Source organism: Corylus avellana, chromosome 4 (assembly GCF_965113065.1).
Source record: "Corylus avellana chromosome 4, dhCorAvel1.hap1.2, whole genome shotgun sequence".
Taxonomy (NCBI): Eukaryota; Viridiplantae; Streptophyta; class Magnoliopsida; order Fagales; family Betulaceae; genus Corylus; species Corylus avellana.
The window spans coordinates 30,178,904-30,201,008 of record NC_142493.1 but is presented as its reverse complement, the minus strand read 5'-3'; the positions used below and the strand labels follow the sequence as shown (position 1 = coordinate 30,201,008).

Sequence of the window (22,105 nt, the reverse complement as noted above, 5' to 3'; positions counted from 1 at the left end):
AGAAGTATGTCCAAATTCATATATTAATTCCGGCCATGTCCGGTAAACCGACCTAACCGTGTCGGGATGGGTCGAAATCGTCCGGTTGACTGGTTTGGATTGACCCATTACTTTTAAATATCAAACTATAAATTTAAATAGATTTTTGTTGGATAAAAAAGTTGGGCCTTTAGCATTTCTCTTTCTCAAATTAACAGCATCTTTTAAAACCGATATATATATAAAAGGTTTCACGGTCACACAACTCACACACACATTCTCTCTCTCTCTCTCTCTCTCTCTGACGCACGCGCAAAGCAAGGAGTGGAGGTTCTAATTATTTAAAAGTTGCAGCGTCTCCAATGGCGCTTGTCTGGAACTTGCTTCTCTGCTGTCTAGCCGCCGCTCCGGTAGTCTTCACTGTGGCTACCACACAAGAAATTCACGGCGAAGAAGCACAGCAAGAGGCTGACAGAGTCACCAACTTGCCTGGACAACCGGCGGTGAAGTTCAGACACTACGCCGGCTACGTCAAACTAAGGCCTCAAGATCAAAAGGCACTCTTCTACTGGTTCTTTGAAGCCCAAGAAGCACCGCCTCTCAAGCCTCTTGTCCTTTGGCTCAATGGAGGTCCCTCTCTCTCTCTCTCTCTCTCCAATTCTTTAGATTCAGAGTACATTAAAGCTTCGACATTGCTCTTTTTTTTTTTTTTTTAGTTTTTACGCCCAAAATCGTTTTCATTTTCTGAAAGTTACATTGAGAAGACACTAGCAATAATGACCAACAGAGAATGTAGTAGTATATTATTTTGATTTTCTTGCCTTAGTTTCTGTTTGTTTATATGCGTCCCCTATACAAGCAAAATATTTTGAAAACGAGAAAAACAAAAAAAGTAACTTATCGCCGTTGTCTTTGAGAGCGGCAGGAATAATCCCGCCGTTATCTCTGCGCACGAGATTGCATGTGCGTCTGTCCGCTAACGGACTTCGGTTCGGTTAGTAGCAGAAAAAGTACTCCGTCACTTTTCACAGAAATTAAAAGAATATTCCGCGCCCCCCTTATCTTGAACGGTTAGCAGGTCAGAAAATGTAAAAAGAAAAGAAAAGAAAAAGTTTCTTTTGATGTGAAAGCTCATGACCACATTTAGACAAAGTTTTCACTGTTCAATACGTGTGGAAAATTGATTGCAATCTTTCAAAATGACAACTAAGAAGCTACAAGAAGTCGGATGATCGAGGATACAATTAATTGTTGGACCCTACCGGAAATCCGAAATCCCGATATCTGAAGAATTGAAAGGTTAACCGTTGAAAATATGCTCCCATTTTAACTAAATTGAAAAGAGTAGTACAGTAGTGGGCCACATCCATTGTTGGACAGATCGATTAATTTCTTATGTTTCAATCATGGATGGGAGGATTGCCATTGGATCATGAATTTGGTATGAACACACTCTAGACTGTAGGCTGTCAAATGCACTAGAATTTGTCTCCCATCATTATCATCATGCTTTTCTTGCTTTACTTGCTTTCATTGCTATCTGCCTTTTTCCCTTATCGCCTTTTTTTTTTTTTTTTGCTTTAATTTAAATTTTCTTAATTGGTTTCTTCACTTTTGTCTTGTACGACAACCTCTTTTTCCTCTTGGTCTTAAGACGATTTTCCTTTTATGAAATTACCTCTCGACCTAGCTAGTAAAGTTAGTGCATATATATATATAATTAAATAATGTTATGTCAACTTTAAATTTTAAAAAGAAAGAAGATACTTTTAATTTTATTTGAAAGGCAGAGAATTCTGTTCAAATGCATTTATTATATGAACTGTCCTGATTTTTGTTGTCATAAAAATAATAATTACAGTTTAGTAAAGTTTTATTTTTCAATTGCAGAGAGATCGAGGTTAGTGTCTAGTTTGAAACAAGGAACAAATACAATGCAATTAATTAAGAGAGCCTTAAGGGAAGTTAAAATAATTTTCTCTAAACAATAATTGTTTTCACTATGATAAAAAGTACTGGGGAAATTTTGTGTATCTATACTACACCCTAATTCCCTCCAATTTTCCCCTATATTGCTTTGGTTAATTTCCATGTAACTCCGACATCCTCAATGATCTCAACAAAAGATTTGTGTATCTTCAGGACCTGGCTGTTCATCCGTAGCATATGGAGCTGCACAAGAACTCGGACCATTTCTTGTCGGGAAAAATGGAAACCAGCTCAATCTTAACAATTTCTCCTGGAATAAAGGTAATTTAATTTGCTTTTAAGTTCCACTTAACAGCATTCACAGTGAATTCTTTACATTTCTATCTAAAATAGATAATTTTTATTTTTGCTAATAACTTGTCGAACGCATTAATTCTACGATTATCTATTATTTTTCCATATCATTTAAATATAATTTCTTTTATTTCATTTTCCAAACATATACTTTAATTGATGGAGAAAAGAGTAAGAGTGAGAGAGAATTAATGAATAAAAAGAAAGAGAGAGAGAGAAAAAAAATGCATTTATCTACTGTTCTTTCCTACATTTAGTTTAAAAAAACCCGATGAAAATGTTTTTTAAGGGCTTAATTAGCCATTTTACATAGAAATCCAAAATGCATAAATCATTGCGGACGCTCTTCTACTAGTGACTAATGTGTTAAAATATTTATTAAATAATTAAATTCTCGGTTTCTAATCAACTAAAATTTTTAAGGTAACTAATGATTTAACATATTATAAGAACAAATGTTCTGATCGAGTTCGAACCTTAATTCTACCTACTCTCATCTCTCAGTTCATTTTATCTTTTTGCCCCCCTAATCTTTTCAAGTGTATATTACGTTGGCTATAATGATCAGTTGCAAATATGTTGTTCCTGGAGGCACCTGTTGGTGTGGGATTTTCGTATACAAACAATTCAAAAGATTTAAGTGTGCTTGGAGATCGAATTACAGCTGAGGACTCTCATGCCTTCTTGATTGGATGGTTCAAAAGGTTTCCAAGCTTTAGATCCCATGACTTCTACCTTGCTGGCGAGAGCTATGCTGGTAATCTCTCCTCTTCACAAAAGATAGAGACAACCTTAACATTCTTTTCGGTTGCTTCATAAAAATTTGCCTCTTCTTTTATTTTTACTTTTTACCTCTCTCTGTGTCTGTGTCAGGTCATTATGTTCCCCAGCTTGCGAATCTCATTTATGACAGAAACAAAGGAGCCAGCAAAAGCTTGTACATAAATCTAAAGGGGTTCATGGTAAGCCGGCCCTATCTACCTTACCTACCTAGTCAATGTAGTCATTCACTTCAAAGGCTGCTATTGATTGCATGTTTCCTTAGGAAAAGGGAATCACGTTCTGTCTTTTACTAAATTGTCCGAACCCCACCACAATGCGACAAAAATTTATTGAATTCGATGTGTTCGAGGGGTGGTTCTCAACTTCTCAGACAAAAAAAAAAAAATTTTGCTTAAAAGGTATTCTAATTATTATGTAGATTAGACTAAGTGCACAATTATTGTGAATATAGATTGGGAATGCTGCGCTCAATGATCAGACAGACGTTCGTGGCATGTTTGAATATGCATGGAGCCACGCGATCATCTCCGACCAACTTTACAATAATTTGGTGAAGGAGTGCGATTTCAAGCATGAAAACCAGACAATAAATTGCAATACCCATGTGAGGGGCTTCCTGGAAGAATGCTCTAAAATTGATATCTACAACATTTTCGGACCCATTTGCCTCACTTCCTTAAATAGAACCTCCCCAAAGCTCGCTGTTGCGCCCCGTCTCTTAACACCACATGTAAGTCCTTCTTTGTGCATTAATTCTGTCTGCAAGAGAGAGAGAGAATAGTACTGGGTGCATGGAAGAACCTTTGTGTTAGAGACTGTTTGAAATTGTGTTAGAAAATAGAACATTTGTTTATAGAAAAACATGAAAGAACCTTCTTCTTTCAAACGTAATTACTTGTGTTTTTTCTGTTTTCCTGAATTCAGGACCTCTGGCATAAGATTAATAAGCTGCCGTCAGGCTACGATCCATGTACAGGGAACTATGTGGAGAAATATTTCAACAGAATGGATGTTCAGAGGGCACTACATGCCAATGTCACTAAACTGTCCTATCCTTACACCCCATGCAGGTAGGTAACATATAGAAATATACCATACAATCCTCTCTCTCTCTCTCTCTCTCATAATGTAATGCTTTTACTCTATTTTAGACTTTTACCAAAGAACGAAAAAATTCACAATCCTCAATCCCTTAAGTAAACTCATGCATGTGCTATATATTGTTTGATCCAAAGAAACTCATGCATGTGCTATATATTGTTTGATCCAAAGAAATCCCTTATTATTAGCTTAATAATGCTCAAATTTCAAAAAGCATGGAGTTCTAAGGTCCACCTGTTCCAAACAGTTTAAGATGCAGGATTCACCAACCCAGAGCATGTGAGTTGTGCAACCTCCTCTCTTCAAGCTGTTCAAATTTCTACCTAATAACATCCAAATGATAACCTACTCTAAAAATGCCAATTTCACATCCAAATTTTGCCAATCCATTGCGGGTACGTTTGTTAAAATTAGGATGAATTGTGTGTCATAAATGTAGGTATTAATTGATTTGCCTGTTGGGTACATCTGGGGGGACAGGCCAGGGGTAGCTAAAAACAAATCCTTTTCACTTTCAATTTACTTGGAGTATGTGTCGAACTGGAGCTTTCTTTCCGTCTCCCTGCCATAACACACAATCAATGAATGAAACGTTGCAGCGGGCAGTGAGATTGAACTCTCCTTTTCATTTTCATCTCTCGTTAATAACTCTCTCCACCTTGTCCCAATCATTGCAGCTGTTATTTTCTTCTTTTTGTCAGTAAAAATCGCATTATCATGACAAAGGTGTAGAACCATCACACCATGGCTGTGGTGGAGAGAAGCAATATTAAAAATAAAAAGAAAAAGAAAAAAAAAAACCCAGTAGTCTTTTTAATAGCACACAAATAATGACGACTGTCATTATCTTATCTAGTAATTTGATGAATCATGAATCATGAATGAATATATATAGAAAATTAAGATCCTCAGATTTTGAAATTATGGTGTATACTGCAGTGATGTTATCAGCGACTGGAATGACTCTCCCGACACTGTACTGCCTATCATTCAGAAGCTCTTAAGTGCTGGGCTGCGCATTTGGATTTACAGGTACACCCTTCAAACTTCAAATTCAACCCATGAATCTTCTGCAGATCTTTGCTAGCTGTATAAAAATGCATTGAACGGTTTCAAAAATAAAATCAAAATGTTCCATATAATCTTTCTATTTTGAAGAACAGTATATATATATATATATATAGTATTGGTAATTATATATAAGGAGAATAAAATAAAATGAAGAAAATAAGAGAAAGAAAATGTGTCAGTATTGATGATTGGCGATGCATGCAGCGGTGACACGGACGGGAGGGTGCCGGTGACATCAACAAGGTACAGCATAAACGAGATGGGGTTGAGAGTAGAGGAAGAGTGGAGGGCGTGGTTTCATAAAAGCCAAGTGGCCGGGTGGATGCAGACGTACGAGGGCGGGCTGACATTAGCCACAGTAAGAGGCGCGGGCCATCAGGTCCCAGCCTTTGCTCCTCATCAGTCCCTTTCTCTCTTTACCCATTTCCTCTCTTCAAAAACCTTGCCGGCTTCACGATTTTAGCTGCTGGCTCGTGCATGCAGGCTGCGTATGTCTTTTGCTCCACATTTTCAATAAATTGACCAAAGCCTGACAGCCTATTCAACTAATTATTATCCTCTTTTTGTAAGTTTTATTATTGTCTTTGAATGTGCTATAACAGTACAACCACAGCCATTATTGTCTTTGTTTTTTTTGTTTTTGTCTAATATCGATTATCAAAAGAAAAAGTAAGCACAATCAAACTTATTAACTTAAGCATCGAGTAGTACTTTCTTCATCTAAGGCTGTAATCCAACAAAAAAAAAATTCCGCATTCTGCTAGCCATTTTGATTAAAGATTCAACTGTGCTCATAATTTGCTAAATACATAAGTTAAATTAATAATAGAAAAAAATCTTATTCTCTCTCTTTTTTGAGAATAGTGAAAATAGATGAAGATAATATTCTAAATGAAATAGAGAAAGTGAGTACCAAAAATGCCGAGAGGTTTGCAATTGCAACTGCAAATCAATTGAAGTGAACAGTACAATAACCATGAAAAAAGTACACCCAGGGTAAGAAGGAATCCAATGCAGTTAGGGCTTAAGGCCAACCTTAGCTCCATCTTCTTCGATCCTCCTCTTCGTCCACAGGAGTATACCACGCTGGCCGTCGTTTTGAGTTGCTCAACCTGTAGTTTAGGAGAAGTTCTTCATTACAAAGTGCCCTTGTTGCCACCAGAACAAGAGTCTTCAGAACTGGGGAATCTGATCCACCATTTCCTGAACCCCCTAATTTGAACCAAAAGCTGCCAAATCTTTTCATCTTTACTTCTTCAGCATTTCCAAACAATATATTTGGAATATAGACTCTCATGTCCTTCTCGGTCAATGGGAAATCATAAGGGCAAATCATGACATTTGGGACCATACCCTTTGCCGGGTGGTTAGCAAAATGAGCAAGAGCTAATGGGTTTCTTCGCTCCAACAGATCGCCGCCCCTCGTTCCCCTCGTTCCCACCTGCGTGCCTTCCAAAGGACTATTGAGCAGTTTCCAGAATCGCTCTGAACCTTTCTCAACACCTTTAATATCAGGCTTGAATTCTGCCATGCTTCGGCCATCCCAAACTTCACGGGTTTCGCCTCCAAAACCCCAGGTTTGGGCATTGATCACACTTGCATCATACCTTGTGATCAGATATGGATTCTGTGCATCGACTCTTGGGTATCCGGGAATGTAACGGTAGTAAGCTGGGGAGTATATTACACCAGGGTAAAAGGCTACCACTTCACCCACATCAGCTTCGCCATCTAAAAATAAACCTAGGCCGGCTTCCTGGTGTTGTATTTGAGATGGTTTGATATCAAGCTTGTAGCCAGTGAGGTCCTTTAATCTCTCGGAGAGTTCAGCTCGTTTTAATGGTCTTGTTTCAGGTACAACTGTTCTGAAAAATCCTTAATAATCAGTAGTTATACGGGAAAACTACAAAACCCAACTCACACACGCAGACAAAAACAAAAAAAAAAGCTTTTAAGTAATCAGAACCAAAGGCCGGAAGTTTTGTCAAAACTAATTCAGGCTTCTCCTGTAACCAGAAGGTTGGTTCAGAACACCCAAACCATGAAGTCATGATCATAATAATTGCATTCTAAGTTCATGTAAATTCTAAATTGTTGTTGACAATTTGACGAAAACTATATATAAAAAATAACTGATAAAAATATACAAGCAGGACGGCTTCAAATCTTATTTGAGAAACAAGCCCAAACAAGAGAAGATCAAATGAAAGTGTCAGATGACTGAAATGTAAAGAGGGCCTCTGCACTAGAAGATGTAGAAGAAAGAGATGAGACACGACATGTGTATCAAAGTATTCAATTTTTTTTTAATGCCAAGTGCAACAGATAAGGAACAATAACATGCCCATCAAAGGAAACCCATCACATTTCACAGTTCTTGCTGCTAGACAAGCAACTCAGGAGATGATAACAGTACTGATTTTAGGCTTTTTATGGTTTCCTACAGCACCAAAGTTATCCAGGTGCAATGGGAAAATATATGCAAGTACCTTTAATCTATCAGATCGTAACCAAATCTGGGTGCAGAATATTCTTATTTGATTCCAGTATACATAATAAGATATGTGGTATTGCTCACTTGCCCCGTTGTAATGAGTTTTGTTAGAATCAAATATAAAGGACATCCATGAAAGCAGAACTGGTACCCTGGTTGAAGCCCTCACGTCCAACCTCTGTTGTGGCCAGGGTTGATTTGAGACATTGAGCATATAATAAAAACAACGCCAATTAACTCTTGCCATGCAAGGAGATTAAACGTGAAGGCTTCAGTCCAGGTTGGAGGCCACCCTTGTACTTCTAGAGATTGTTCCTTTCTTTTTTGTGTGTGTGTGGTATATTACAAATAATTTGTCTTTTATCATCTACCAAAGATTGGTGTATATGTCAGCCAGCAATGCCCATTCAAATATCAAATAATTTGTCTTTTATTGAACAAACGCTAATAAGAATAGTAGTACCTATGAATGACATCACAAGTACAACATGATTTCGCCTTGCTAAATTTGTTAAGGGAAACTAATAAAAGTAGTTAAGGTAATTAATTGAACAAATGAAAAGATCACTCCATGCTATCAAGATAATCCCATTACAACTGCAAGGTTAAGTCGGAATAAAAGTCAAAGATCTGGAACATCTGAAGGTACAGTAAAGCAACCATAAGCTCATAGTTGGAAAAGGTTTTCTGGATTGCAAATAGAATCTTACCAGGATGGTTAGTAGGTTGGTCGTTCCTGCCAACAGCAAAACTAAGGCCACTACGACGAGAAGCAGCATCTGATGGTGGAGGTAATTTGAGTGCCTCATCTATGTTCTCAATATCAGGAAGAAGAATTTCATCCATAGACATGCAAAAACCTTTAATTTGAGAATGGATGTTTTCTTGGACTTGCTTCTGTTGATCAGCAACAGAGGCTTTATTAGCCATATTAATAATCTCCTCTGCATCTGCCTCTTCAGCATTCCTTCCCAAACGATTGTAGCTGGACGTTTAAGTCTTTCATGAGAAAAAATTTGATATTCAGAAGGACAACCAATGAAGTACGTATACTGAGTACCAAGGTAGCATCAAATTCATATAAAACCCCATGGTAAAATAGAGAGAGAGAGAAAGAGATAACATCCATACAAAATATGATGGGGAAGATGAGGTCTTTGAGGTGTTGAAAGCCTTGAATGATGATAAGGTCACAGGTATGACGGTTTTATTATGGCGTTCTTCCAAACTTGTTGGGATGTTCTTAAAGCTGACATCATGAGTGTTTTCAATGAGTTTCACACTAGAGGTTTGTGTGAAAAAAGTTTCAATTCCACCTTCTTCGCTCTTTGTAAATAGTAGCGGAGAAGAAAATTTCCAAGCCTCAAAATGCTTTCATCAGAAGCGGGCAAATTCTACATTTTGTTCTCATTGCCAATGAGTGCCTTAATAGCAAGATTAGATCTGGTGATCCAAGCGTGCTTTGCAAGTTGAATATGGAAACGGCATATGATCAAGTAAATTGGGAAATTTTGTTGTATATGCTAAGGAGATGCGGTTTTGGGAAGAAATGGTGTAATTGGATAAAACATTGTATCTCTTTGGTGCACTTTTCTCTTTTGGTGAACAGCACTTTGGCTGGCTTTTTTAGTAGCTGACGTGGTTTGAGAAATATAGACCCTTTGTCTCCCTTACTGTTCATTAATGAAGGTGTTAAGTAGAATAATTTCTACTATTTTGAACAGGGGTCTCTTATCAGGTCTTTCGGTGGGTTGGGTTGACAAAGAGATCTGATTCATAATTTTATACCAATTGATTTATAATTTCATAGAAATTATATCTGCAGCAGATTCTAACCAGTTGTGATTTGAGTTGACAAAGAGATCTGATTGACAATTTTATACTAATTGATTTATAATTTCATATTGGTTCATACTTCAAAAGGCAATCATGATTATCAACAATATTGGGGAAAGAATCCATCCAAGAGGTCTATCAACCAATCAGATGGTATGCACTAGTAGTTTGGCACCTATCTTTGCACAAGAACAAACAGCAGTGTGACTGAGACTAGCCACATACAGTTCGTGTTTAGAGGCAAAAATTGTTAATTCAAATAACAAAGTGAGACTGACCTGGTATAAAGAAACAACCGATTTACGTCTGCTTCAAACTGAAGTTGTCTTGGATCCTTGGCAAACATGGGATTTTTCGCAAGAGTTTTCACAGCCTGGGAATATCATTTACAAACAAGAAAGAATATTGTGTAAACGGCTGAAAATAACAACACATTTATTCATTTATATTATTGGTCAATTAGCTTGTTGGGGAATATATCAATCATTGAATTCCACCACGAACTCCAATTATAAAATGCCCCTTATTGGATCATCTGACCTCAAAGATATGCTCTTTAGGGTCATTGATTGGATCAATAATTGAAAAAGAAATCCTTTTGATGGAATTTATTCATGAGTAGATTTAATTCAACGTGTATGCAAGTAATTCTTAAACACAAATTGGAGAAATCAGTTTCAAATTCCTCATCAAGCAAAAATAAAAATTTAACTAGAGAATTAAAAGAACAAAAAAAGAAAAAAAAAAAGGAAAAAAAAAGGGGAAACTATCAATGAATGAAAGAAAAAAGAAAGAAATTAATCAAACTGGCAATACACGAGGATATTAAAGCCTAAAGTGATGAAATGTAAATCTTTCTTCCCTTTTGTTGAAATCATATACCTTCCTCACACCTCCTACTCTGTCCCAAAGCAAAGTGTCTTCAGTCTACAAGTTCCATCTACCTTCTGATACTATTCATTATACTATAACTAAGCACAGATTAGCAAATAAGCCACTTTTACTCATACCCATGATAATTTACAACTTGTATTTGAGGTACCCACCATCTCCTTTGCAACCAAATTTGCCATGTCCAAGGGTACTTTTTAATATGTCCACAATTTGAAAATATTATTTATGCTAGATAGTTTCAAAAGGTTGATGCAGGATCTCAAGATCCTCTTCACATTTTTGCTGTCCCCCTGATATGATCCAACAGTGGGATCCTAAAATTCCCCAAACCGATTCTTGAATCCTGGTCCGACCCTACAAGACCATGAATTTTCGGACAACCTGATGGTTCATTACATATGAGATCATAGGATAATACAATCCCTGATCCATATCAAGATCTAAAGGCTGCCCTCTCTCGGCTGGATGATATATATACATACAAGAATGATCCATATCAAGATCTTATAAACCATGCTAGGCATGTCAGGCAATTCATTTCACTCCTATTTGACATATCCGATCTATCAATAACTCCACTTATAGAAAAATGAAAATCCCATCAAACAGAGACCATCCTCAACAAATAAGATTAGCCAAAAAAATATGTATTTTTTGTTGTTGTGATAAGGTAAGTGTTTATATTAACTCAAAACAATTAAAGACATATAACAAAGCTCAAGACAGGCATTAGAAGTTTAACCCTAATGCACAGAAGATATACTACCCTAACGCTCTACAAACTAAAAGCACTGACCCTCACAACCTGAGAGACAATGAAAGCTTAAAGCCTACCAAAATGAAAGCCTTTATATAAGGCCCTGTCCCATATTGGGAAGAAAAGTTTCCCAAATAGAGTGGATAGTTTATAGAAAGATATTCATGGGTGGTAAGTCTCACATTGGTTACTTGCTAGGTCAAACTAGGCTCTATAAGTGATTTTATGAAAGCTCCAAATTGACTAGTCTTTTTGGGGTAATAACGTAGACGTTACAAACGGTAGGAGAACCACCTAGTAATGCACCATATGGTATTGTCAGCACCGCATAATGTGGCCTTAACGAGGACATCAGGAGTTTAAGAGGGCAGTTTGTAACTCTCTCCCATATTGAGAGGATGAGTAACCCAGATGAAGAGGGGATGGTCTATGAAAGATGTTTATGGGTACAAAGTTTTACTAAGTGAAATTTATAAGTAATTCTATGGAAACTCCAAATATACTAGTTACTTGGTGGGTCTATACCATTTGAGGACTACCCAGAATTAAAATAAAAAATAATAATAAAAAAAAATCTACGAATATCAAGCTGAACCCTTTTTCGGTTGCTGAGAGAAAAGAAGAAACAAATGCAAAATTAAAGAAAAAATTAATCTTATGTCTATTGTTATTGTGTGTTTGCATAAAGATCAGAAACCTAGCTCAATTAGTTCAATAAAGTCAAATATTAAGCTCACTTCTTGGTTCCATGAGGTCCCAACTAATGGAAAATCCACTATTGAAATTTTTTAGTATATTATCTTCTTCACTTCCTTGCATTTTCTGGGCAAACAAACGGGCCCCAAAGATTGTTAATTTGGAAGGAAAACCCTCGAGAAAGAGAGAATAATCGTTCGAGTGAAAGAAAAAACCCCTGTTCTAGAGAGAGAGAGAGAGAGAGCGATACCTCTTGGAATTTGTGGAATAGAAAAGTCATTGTGAAGTGAGCTCCGAAAGCACTCTTGTCTGTGACGGCTTGAAGAGTAGCTCTAACTCAGTTTTGCAAAAAGAGAAATGGACTCTCCCAAGGAACAAGAAGAGGCAGAGCATGCCAAATGCTCAACCCTCCACGACTCCACGTGCTGAACCTCGATACCAAATTTTCAAGAGAAAATAGAATTCCCTTCTTATTTTCGGCTCATTTGCTGATCCAATATTGTCAAAAATCAAGAGAGTCGATGCCCTATTTTCCAGTTTTTATTTTTTGTAAGTTTAAAATAAAAATATAAAAAATATTTGGTAATTTTTCATATGAGCTAAACGTCATAAAAAATTAAATTTTTTTTTTTTAAAAAAAAAGAAGTATTTCATAATTGCAAACAAACATTATAAAATAGCAATTATTTTCAAAAAATATTTTTAGTTAAAAATATTTTAAGCCGAAACAAACCACCTAAATGAATTGACAATGTAAATTCTAACATATTTGATAGATTATGCATCGAATTTAATCCATATGAGACGTCTATATAGGGGTTTCACATGCCTTTTTAATTATATTCAATATTTATTTAAAAAAGTTAATGTTGCACTTTTAATTAACTTTTGAATTAATTATTATTAAATAAAAAAAATCAATAATTAATTTAAAATATCAAGTTAATATTATTAAATAATTATAAACTTAAAAATATAGTATCTAACATTAATAATTTATTTATATTTATCTGGCTATTATTTGCTTATTAAATTTAAGGATAAAGTTTACTTTACCCTCTCAAACTACCACCCCAATGACAAGTTACTTCACAAACTATCAATTACTACAATTTACCCATTAAACTACCAAAACAATAACAATGTACCCCCCCATGCCAGCAAAATGACGAAATTACCCTTATAAAATTTTCAATAAGGCAAAAATACCCTTAAAAATTGAAAAAAAATTAAATTAAATTTTTGTATTTTTGTATTTATTTTAGTAAGGATAATTTTGTTATTTTGTTAAAATTTGGGGTACATTGTCATTGTTTTGGTAGTTTGGGTGATAAATTATTGCAATTGATAGTTTTGGGAGTAAATTGTCATTGAAGTAGTAGTTTGGAGGAGTTAAGTGGACTTTACCTTAATTTTTAACTTTTACATGCAATATTGCACAAGAACACTCATGCACATGTACACTGGACTTGAGCATTAGAATTACCCTATTTCTTTCTTTCTTTCTTTCTTTCTTTCTTTTCTTATTATTATTATTATTATTTTATGATAGGACTACTCATTTACTCTTGGTTGATATAATGTAATGCAGCCTGCAGCATAAGTATTATATGTATTGCAGTTATCTATTTATTTTATTTTTTATTTTTTGTTTTCTATTTATGTTGTGTAAAAAACTATAGGTTGGAGGCTAGCAAGGGCGGACCTACATAGGTACTTAAGGTTTTCTGCAACCACAAAAAATTTAGAACTCATAAAAATACTATTGTGGCCCCTTAAATGTTTAATTTTTCACCCTCCATATATATAACATGTCTACTTTTATGTCGAATCTTTTTTAACTTTAAACTTGTGATGCATCTTCAATACGCGTTCAGCTTAAAAGCAAGACATCCATAAGTACTTAATTTTTAAAAAATGCAAGTACACTATGATTTAATATAAAATTAAATTTAAGATTAATTATATGTTTTTATTTTACATAAACGCATGCACACACATAAAGAGACTATATATATACATCGATGTGTTTATTTATTTACACATGCATATTCGGACTCCTAAGTAAAAAATCTTAGTTCCGCCCTTAGAGGTTGGACTATTACCTACGAGCTAGGGTTTGGAGCAAACCATGATGTTCCCACATTTGCTCCAAACCATCAGACATGTCTTCCTAGCTATTTAGCCAACAAGAACCTGCCATATGGTGCATTTTGGTCATTGATGGGTGCTTCCTACGTAGCATGAGATGAAAAGATAAAAAAAATAATAATAATAAATAAATGAAGAATATTTGATCAGGTCAAATTTGACCCTAGAGAATGCATTAGAGAAAATGTATGTGAACAATTAATCTTTTCGAGAAATGAAAAGGTTGTCGAAGAATATATATATCTAACATTGCTTCGATCTAATTGTCTTCGAATCACTTGCTATTTAAACCAGTCTTCAATGAGAGATGGTCAGAGAAGAGAGAATTGGGGACCCTAGCAAGCTATGGATTTTTCTTCATATTCTCTGCGGACGCGTTTTTCTCTTCTTCATCTTTTGCTTACTTTCTGTTCGGCAAAAGAAGCTTTAGCCGGGTTTGAATCCAGCAAAGTCAGCCATGAAATCTTAGCTCAACAAGAAGCAGACCAGGTGGTTAGACTTCCAGGCCAGCCTTCGGTGAATTTCAAACAACATGCAGGATATGTTACAGTCAATGAAACACATGGAAGAGCACTCTTCTTTTGGTTCTTTGAAGCAACCGACGAACCCCAAGAAAAGCCTCTCCTCTTATGGCTCAATGGAGGTAATTCAGCTAATACATGAAATATTTAACGAAAATTAAAGTTAATTAGAGTTCGAATTCAATTTTTATATATACCATGCACGTTAAATTATTATTTTTTCAAAAAATTTAGAGTGGTAGGAAATGCTATATATATATATATATATATATATATATATCAAATATTTCTTAATGGTCTCAAAATTTTCAGGTCCAGGATGTTCGTCCATTGGTGGAGAAGCACTAGAGATTGGGCCATTTTTCCCTGAAAAGGGCAGCGAACCAATGCTAAAGTTCAATCATCATACATGGAACAAAGGTTGGATTAGGTTTTTAGAATTTATGTAAGATGGGTATCTCTTAAGCGCCTGAAAGTTTTTAAAATTTGAGATTATGATTGCAAAATTCTTAACACTACGTTTCTCTAAGGGTAACATGATTTACTTTAGTAGCTTAGACAAACAAGCACTGCTACTTGTAATTTACTTATGTGTTATCAGTGGCCAATTTGTTGTTTGTGGAATCTCCCTTTGGAGTCGGGTTTTCCTACACCAATACCAGTAAAGATATCGGTGAACTTGGCGACACAATCACGAGTAATTTTATACTCCCCTCCTTTTCTATATGTATAACATAGCATTTAATAGATGAAAATTCATTTTTTTGGTTGGGGAGATACCACGCCACATCAACTTTAGTGATTGAATACATATACATGCAGTATATAATTAACAATATTTCTCGTATATTTTTCTCAACCTCATGATTAATGTTATAAATCTTTTATTTATTTGGTCTCATAATCACTTAATTGTCATTGTTCTTGCTGTAAAATTAGCTACGGATTCATACAAGTTTCTGATCAACTGGCCGGTTTCGACGATTCCCACAATTCAAATCACACGAGTTCTACATCGCTGGAGAAAGTTATGCAGGCAGAACAAATAAAAATAAAGCTTTTATTTTTCATCTAGATATATTTCTGGCACTATACGATAATGCTCGATCCAGCTGTCGTAATTTATCTAGCCCGTGTTTTACGTAACCCCAGGGCACTATGCTCCACAACTTTCGGAGGCCATTCTCGATCACAAGGAGGAAGCATCCAAGGAGGATTATATAAACCTCAAAGGGTTCCTGGTAAATTTCTCCGCTAATTTTTACTTAATCTAGTATTAATTATTAATTAATTAAATCTTGCAATATTCCAATGCATGCATGCATGCAGATTGGGAACGCAGCATTGGATGACGAAACGGATATGAATGGGATGATTGATTATGCATGGCATCATGCGTTGATATCCGATCGCCAGTACCAAGAACTGAAAATCAGATGCAACTCGAAGCAATCGGGCGAGTGCTTCTTTGCCATCAATGAGTTTTACGCTGCATATAATGACATCATTGACATGTAAAGCCTCTACACTTCCAGATGTGTCCGTACAAATATCAGCAGGAGTAGTACTAAACGACGCCGCCATGCGTTCCATGGCAGTGATGATGATCTCCATTATTTTTCCCAGCTTGCGAGTAAACAGTAACTACGTAGTTCTCTTCATTTTCTGCATCAATTAATTGATGTAATGTGAAATTATCAGTTATATCAAAAGCTTAAGTTTATAGGAAGATGTAAATTTAAAAATTTAACCATTACTTTAACACTCCCCCTCACTGTGGACTTAAACTCCATTTTAATAGGGGAGGCCTAATACATGAAATATTTAATTTAAATGGATCAATGTTTAATCTTAAGACATTTTGACTCTGATACTATGAAGAAATTCATAACACTATAAATATTATATGTGGAAATGATAAAACAGACAAGATATTTATGTGATTCGGTCTATAACCTACATCCACAAATAAAGCCCTAAGGAGGACGTATATTATGCTTTAATTCAATGAATAATTTTACAAAACAAATGTTTCCTATTTATAGGGATGGGAGATAATAAATCAATATCAGGTATATTTAATTCAATTATGATTTAATTTTATCAATTACGATCAATTCTAATATATTCCCATAATATTACAATATATTCTAACAATAATCAACCTTTAATTAATCGTATAAGTTTGAATAATAAATTGATGGGGGAATTATGGTTTGACTTTGACAGGATGGGTTGCACCAGAAAGGAGATGGCTACGACCCTTGTGCACCAGATTACGCTGAGACGTATCTGAATAGGCCGGATGTTCAAGAAGCATTGCATGCCAATCTTACCAAAATCCCTTACCCATGGACTCGTTGCAGGTAATTAATTATATCAACTCTAGCCCCCTCTATTAACAACTATAAAAATAAAAATAAAAACCTCACATGATATCTAGCTAGGAGTGGATCTAAATTTATCAGGGGTACAAAGGCGGTTACGGTTAGCGGTTAGTAGCAATAACCGCTAACCGTAACCGCCTTAGCGGTTAGTAGATTTCACTAACCGCAACCGCTAACCGCCTAACGGTTAGCGGTTAGCGAAATAGATAACCGCCCGCTAACCGCTTTTTTAAAATTAGGCTCTTTTTTTTGGCTTTTTGGGCTTTCTTTAGGGTTTTTTGGGCTTTTTTTTACCCTCATTTTTTTTTTCTTGTATTTTTAATATCTTCTAAATCCTAAATTTCTAAAGTATCTAATAATGCTTTAATTAAATTGTTGACTTGTAGTTATAATTAATATATTGTTTAATTCAATTGAATCAATTGTGATTATCATTGTACATGAATCATATGATTAACTTGTAGACTTATGACTTATGACTTATGTCATATTATATATGCATTATTTATTATTATATAATCATATGATTTAATGATCAAGTCATCATGTGATATAATCATATCAATTATAGTGATAATATATAAATTACTAAAATTATAATGATAATACATTAATACTTAAATTGTGTTTATAAGTAACACATTGGTCATTGTTTAATCCAATGTCAATTACTTAATTTGATATTATACGAATCATATCATCATTGTACATTAATAATATGATTCACTTGAAGTCTTGAATAAAATATTTGAATTGTCATTGAATCATATGATTAAGTATTGATATTATACATTTATATTATTCATATACATATGTAGACTTATATAGACTTATAAGTTTATAACATACATTGGAAATAAGTCTCTAGATATATAATTGTTGTATTAGTATGAATTGATATACTTATGAGTTATGTCATATTATATATGTATAATTTGTTATTATATAATCAAATGATTTAATGATCAATCTCATGTGATATAATCATATAAATTATAGCGATAATATATTAATACTCAAATTGTGATTTAATTATTTTTTAAAAAAATTGTGATTTAATGATCTAGTGATTATGTTATATGTATAAATATTTTTATAATTATAATTATAAAAATATATTATATAAAAAGGCGGTTAGTAGTTAGCGGTTACGATTAGTAGACCTAATAACCGCTAACCGCTAACCGCTAGGCGGCTAGGCGGTTATAGCGGTTAGGCGGTTAACGGTTAATGCGGTTAGGCGGTTAAGCGGTTGGCGGTTATAGCGGTTAGCAGTTAGCGGGCGGTTTTTAACCGCCCGCCTTTGCACCCCTAAAATTTATTGTCAAATATAAGAAAATAATAAAATTGATTTGGCGACATGTGTAATTCCAACTTATTATTCAACTAAATTACTTATGAACAACTAATGGGATTATATTGAGGTTCCTGCAATTCTTTGGAATTTTGGGGCATGCAATTCTAAGAATCTAGACCATTTATTCAAAATGAATGGCTTAGATTGAGCCACATCAGCCTTAAAAATAGTAAAAAAATATAAAGTAAAACTAAGTATAAGGGTGGCTGATCACCCTATCGCCCACGAGGTGGTGACCGGCCAACCCCCATGACTTAAGGTTGGTCCTGAGCCTTGGAATGGAGCCGTTAGGGGTGGTGCAAACTGCAAAGTGCGTGGTTCTTTGGGGCTCAATGGTTCTCTCGGGTGGTTGGCCACACTTTCAGGGGTGGCTATTGGCCAACCACCTTAAGAGTTGGTTCGGCCATTCCTTTACTTATTTTTATTTTTGTAAGGTTGACGTGACTCAATTTAGGCTATTTAATTATTTTGTCTGAATTTTTTAAAATTACAAAATCTTGCAGTTGCAAAGAAATTGTAGGGGACCTCAATCCCTCTAATCCCACATTATCTTTTGTAATTTTCATTATTTATTTTGCTAATTAAGTATATAAGTGAGTTTGTTTTGGTCCACATGCAGCAACGAGATCCAAGCTTGGCAAGATGCACCAGCATCAATACTACCTACAATCAAAAAGCTTATTGCTGGGGGTCTGCGCATATGGATTTATAGGTAATCTTACTACAATTGCATTAATTTTAAATAATTAACAATTAAAATGTCCTCAAAAGCCTAATTAATTTTTGTCATACAAGAAATTTACATGCATTTATAATTGTTTGCAGTGGAGATACCGATGGGAGACTTCCAGTAACTTCAACTAGGTATACTTTGAGAAGGCTTGGATTAAAAATTACCCAAGATTGGACTCCTTGGTACAGCCACCAACAGGTAGTACGACGTAGTTTTTGTTTGTCTGTTCAAGTTTAACGAAGTAATTAATATTAGAACTTTTAACCTTCTCTATTAATTAATCATCTGTTAAAATGATCGGAATTTGATAGGTTGCCGGGTGGACAACTGTGTACGAGGGGCTCACGTTTGTGACCGTACGAGGTGCCGGCCACAAGGTTCCAATGTTTGCACCCAAGAGGGCTCTCCAGCTGGTTAAGCAATTCCTGGACAATAAGAAACTCCCACATGCACCATTTTAATATTCCTCGTGTACTTTTTTTTGCTTTGAAAGGAATTCAATAAGCGGCCATTTAATTAGTCGATAAATTTGTAGTCAAGGTATACGTATAATTGCAGTTTATTTCCAAAGAATAAATGTAAACATATATGATATATGGTACCAAACAGAAACTGCCACTGTGGGTGCAATTTATATATATATTGAAGTAGAGGAGTTCTTTTGACAAACATTCTTTCTAAAGAATCAATTTATGTTATTCCAAATTAAAGGATATCGTACGTACTTATATACTAGGGATCTCTCATCAGTTTATTTCCAAAGATTAATCGGATTAGCGACTGAACGAAGAACGACGTACGTACGTGGGAAAATTGACCTTTCTTCTTTGATTTCACCAAGCATTTTTACGAAGAATAATGTTACACTTACTCTCACTTTCTTACACTCATTTTTCCACGTTCATATGTGGCATTTAAAACCACCATTAAATATAAGATAGATTTTTATTAAATTTTAATCTAATGATAGTTTTAAAAGCCACATATGGGTGTAGTGGGTTCTGCACTGTTGATGGCTTAAATCAAAGGCATTCATTGATCTCTCTAATTGCTAGGCGGCTGCCACCCCTTTTCTTTTCTTTTTTTTTTATTTTTTATTTTTTTTAAAGACTATTTTTTAACATGTAGCATGTGACATGGCAAAACTACTTAATTAATAATTACTTGACATTAATCTCGATATAAGTGACCCCGTTGCCATCCAGCTAATTGTCTGCCATTGGAGGTAGTCGTGCATCCACCTCTCTCTAATATATATATATATATATATATATATATATATATATTTTAACTTACCTACCCTTAAAAATTAAGCAATTGTTTTTTCAAAATATTCCTATAAGAAGGTCTGATTTTTTTAAAAAAAGTGTTTTGTGCTTTCAATTATTTGTTAATGAGTTTGACCACATAAAAATGTTTTATAAAATATTACCAAATGAGGAAAAAGTTTTTTCTTTTATTCTTCTAGATTTTTTATTCATAAAGAAAGAAAAAAAGAAAAAATCAGTAGGAATTTTTTTAACTTATGGTCTGATTTTTCATATAAAAGCAACAGAATCGAAGCCCACAAGCGCCAAATTAAAGCACGTGATCAAAGTTTACTAGAACCGCTCAATATCATGAAAATATCTTAGCCGAATTTTAGAACCATGCACAAAAAAATTAGAAATATCCTAGCCTCCTCCCTTTGGATCAAAAGAACTCATTAATCAGAAAAGGTCCAAAAAAACAAAAAAAAAAAATAAATCTAGATATGATATATATTTTTGTTTTCGGTAAAAAAAATCTTAAATGGTAAACATAAATTTCTTTGTTATTAAAATATTGAGTAATCGGCAGGTAGTTAATTTAAGCTAGGCATGTTTGGTGGATGATCTTCTCTAAATTTCTTTTCACTTCTCAAAGGTGAAAATTCTTCTAAAATACCGATTAACCAAACCGATTTTTAGATATGGGGCCATATGGCCCCTATTATTAACACATTTTCCAAAACAAAAGACAAAACTTCTATTAAAACTCAAAACACTTCTTAAAACAACAATTACCAGATAGCTAGCCGAACAGTAGCGGGATCATTTTTACATTTTTTTTTAAAAAAAATTCATAGTTTTTACACTTCTCAAAACTTAATTAAAACCCAAAACACTTATCAAAACTTTATCGAAATGGCAACGAGTCAAAGAGGGTGAGACAGCAACAAGTTTTGAGACGTCTTTAGTTCGTCAATCGTCATAAACAAATTTCTACTTGTTTGCGAAACACAAACGTGCTGCCACAAAAGCCATTGTGGTAACGAACAAATAACGGATTCAGCTTCTTTTTTTTCTTTTTATTGGTAGGTCCCATAGTAATAAAGTTTATAAGTACACATCACATTTCATACCATTAGGTGTGTTTCAAAGGCTTCAATGCCAATTGCAGTTGGCAGGACCACAGATCTCGTCCTTTGATTCATAACATTAAGGTGTATTTCAAAGGTTTCAATGCCAACTAATTGACAGGACCGCAGATCTCGTCCTTTCAATAACTCCAATAATCGAAAAGGTTCAATCACATGCATTTAGCAGTCTTGAAAAGTCCCTCTTTGTTTTTGTTTTTTATTTTTTATTTTTTTTTGGCTTTGATGGGAAGCATAAAAGTTCCTTGTATCTCAATGCATGTCCTCCCTATGCAGGAGCTTCTGAAATTCCTAATTAACTTTTAAATTAACTCACGACTTTATTAAATTGACATATATATCTTTAAAGTACGTGATTTTTACATATATTTTTAATAAAATTAAGAGAGTATGCACGTAAAAATTGCATGTTCAAATTCCTTCAACCCAATTTAAAAAAAAATAAAATAAAATAAAAAATTGTCTAATAAAAATATTCATCCAACGTACCCAATTCGAAGAAAACTTTGTCCGATCAAATAAACGATGGCTCCGTTCAAGTTCTTCAACCTATAAACATAACATTTATAAGCTTTTTTCTTTTTTAACTTGTAGGGGATTTTAAAACATTTTAGGAGGGCAGGCCATGGCTAGCTTATGATTTTTTTTTTTTTTTTTAAGTCCA

The 22,105-nt window shown here is 34.6% G+C and overlaps 2 protein-coding genes and 1 pseudogene across 5 annotated transcripts; 2 read left to right on the top strand and 1 right to left on the bottom strand.

Moving 5' to 3' along the window:
* The first annotated feature begins 267 nt into the window (after positions 1–267).
* Positions 268–5,843, top strand: SCPL35 (serine carboxypeptidase-like 35). Its single transcript, XM_059592707.2, has 8 exons — positions 268–609; positions 2,122–2,229; positions 2,831–3,019; positions 3,136–3,224; positions 3,497–3,775; positions 3,970–4,115; positions 5,086–5,178; positions 5,422–5,843. The coding sequence occupies exons 1-8, from the start codon at positions 342–344 to the stop codon at positions 5,678–5,680; spliced, it is 1,431 nt and encodes a 476-aa protein (XP_059448690.1). The 5' UTR covers positions 268–341; the 3' UTR covers positions 5,681–5,843.
* A 284-nt stretch (positions 5,844–6,127) lies between these two features.
* On the bottom strand, positions 6,128–12,362 carry LOC132179906 (uncharacterized). 4 transcript variants are annotated; one of them, XM_059592704.2, is made up of 4 exons: positions 12,145–12,362; positions 9,826–9,920; positions 8,422–8,696; positions 6,128–7,077 (listed from the first exon to the last, which is right to left on the bottom strand). In XM_059592704.2, exons 1-4 carry the CDS (start codon positions 12,172–12,174, stop codon positions 6,254–6,256), a joined length of 1,224 nt encoding a protein of 407 aa, XP_059448687.2. In that variant the 5' UTR covers positions 12,175–12,362; the 3' UTR covers positions 6,128–6,253. The 4 variants fall into 4 exon arrangements, with proteins under 4 accessions (XP_059448687.2, XP_059448689.2, XP_059448686.2 ...); XM_059592706.2 differs by lacking the exon at positions 9,826–9,920 and having other exon boundaries at positions 8,422–8,710; positions 12,145–12,360; XM_059592703.2 differs by lacking the exon at positions 9,826–9,920 and having other exon boundaries at positions 12,145–12,360.
* Positions 12,363–14,390: 2,028 nt separating this feature from the next.
* On the top strand, positions 14,391–19,504 carry LOC132178397 (serine carboxypeptidase-like 34; annotated as a pseudogene).
* Positions 19,505–22,105: the final 2,601 nt, after the last annotated feature.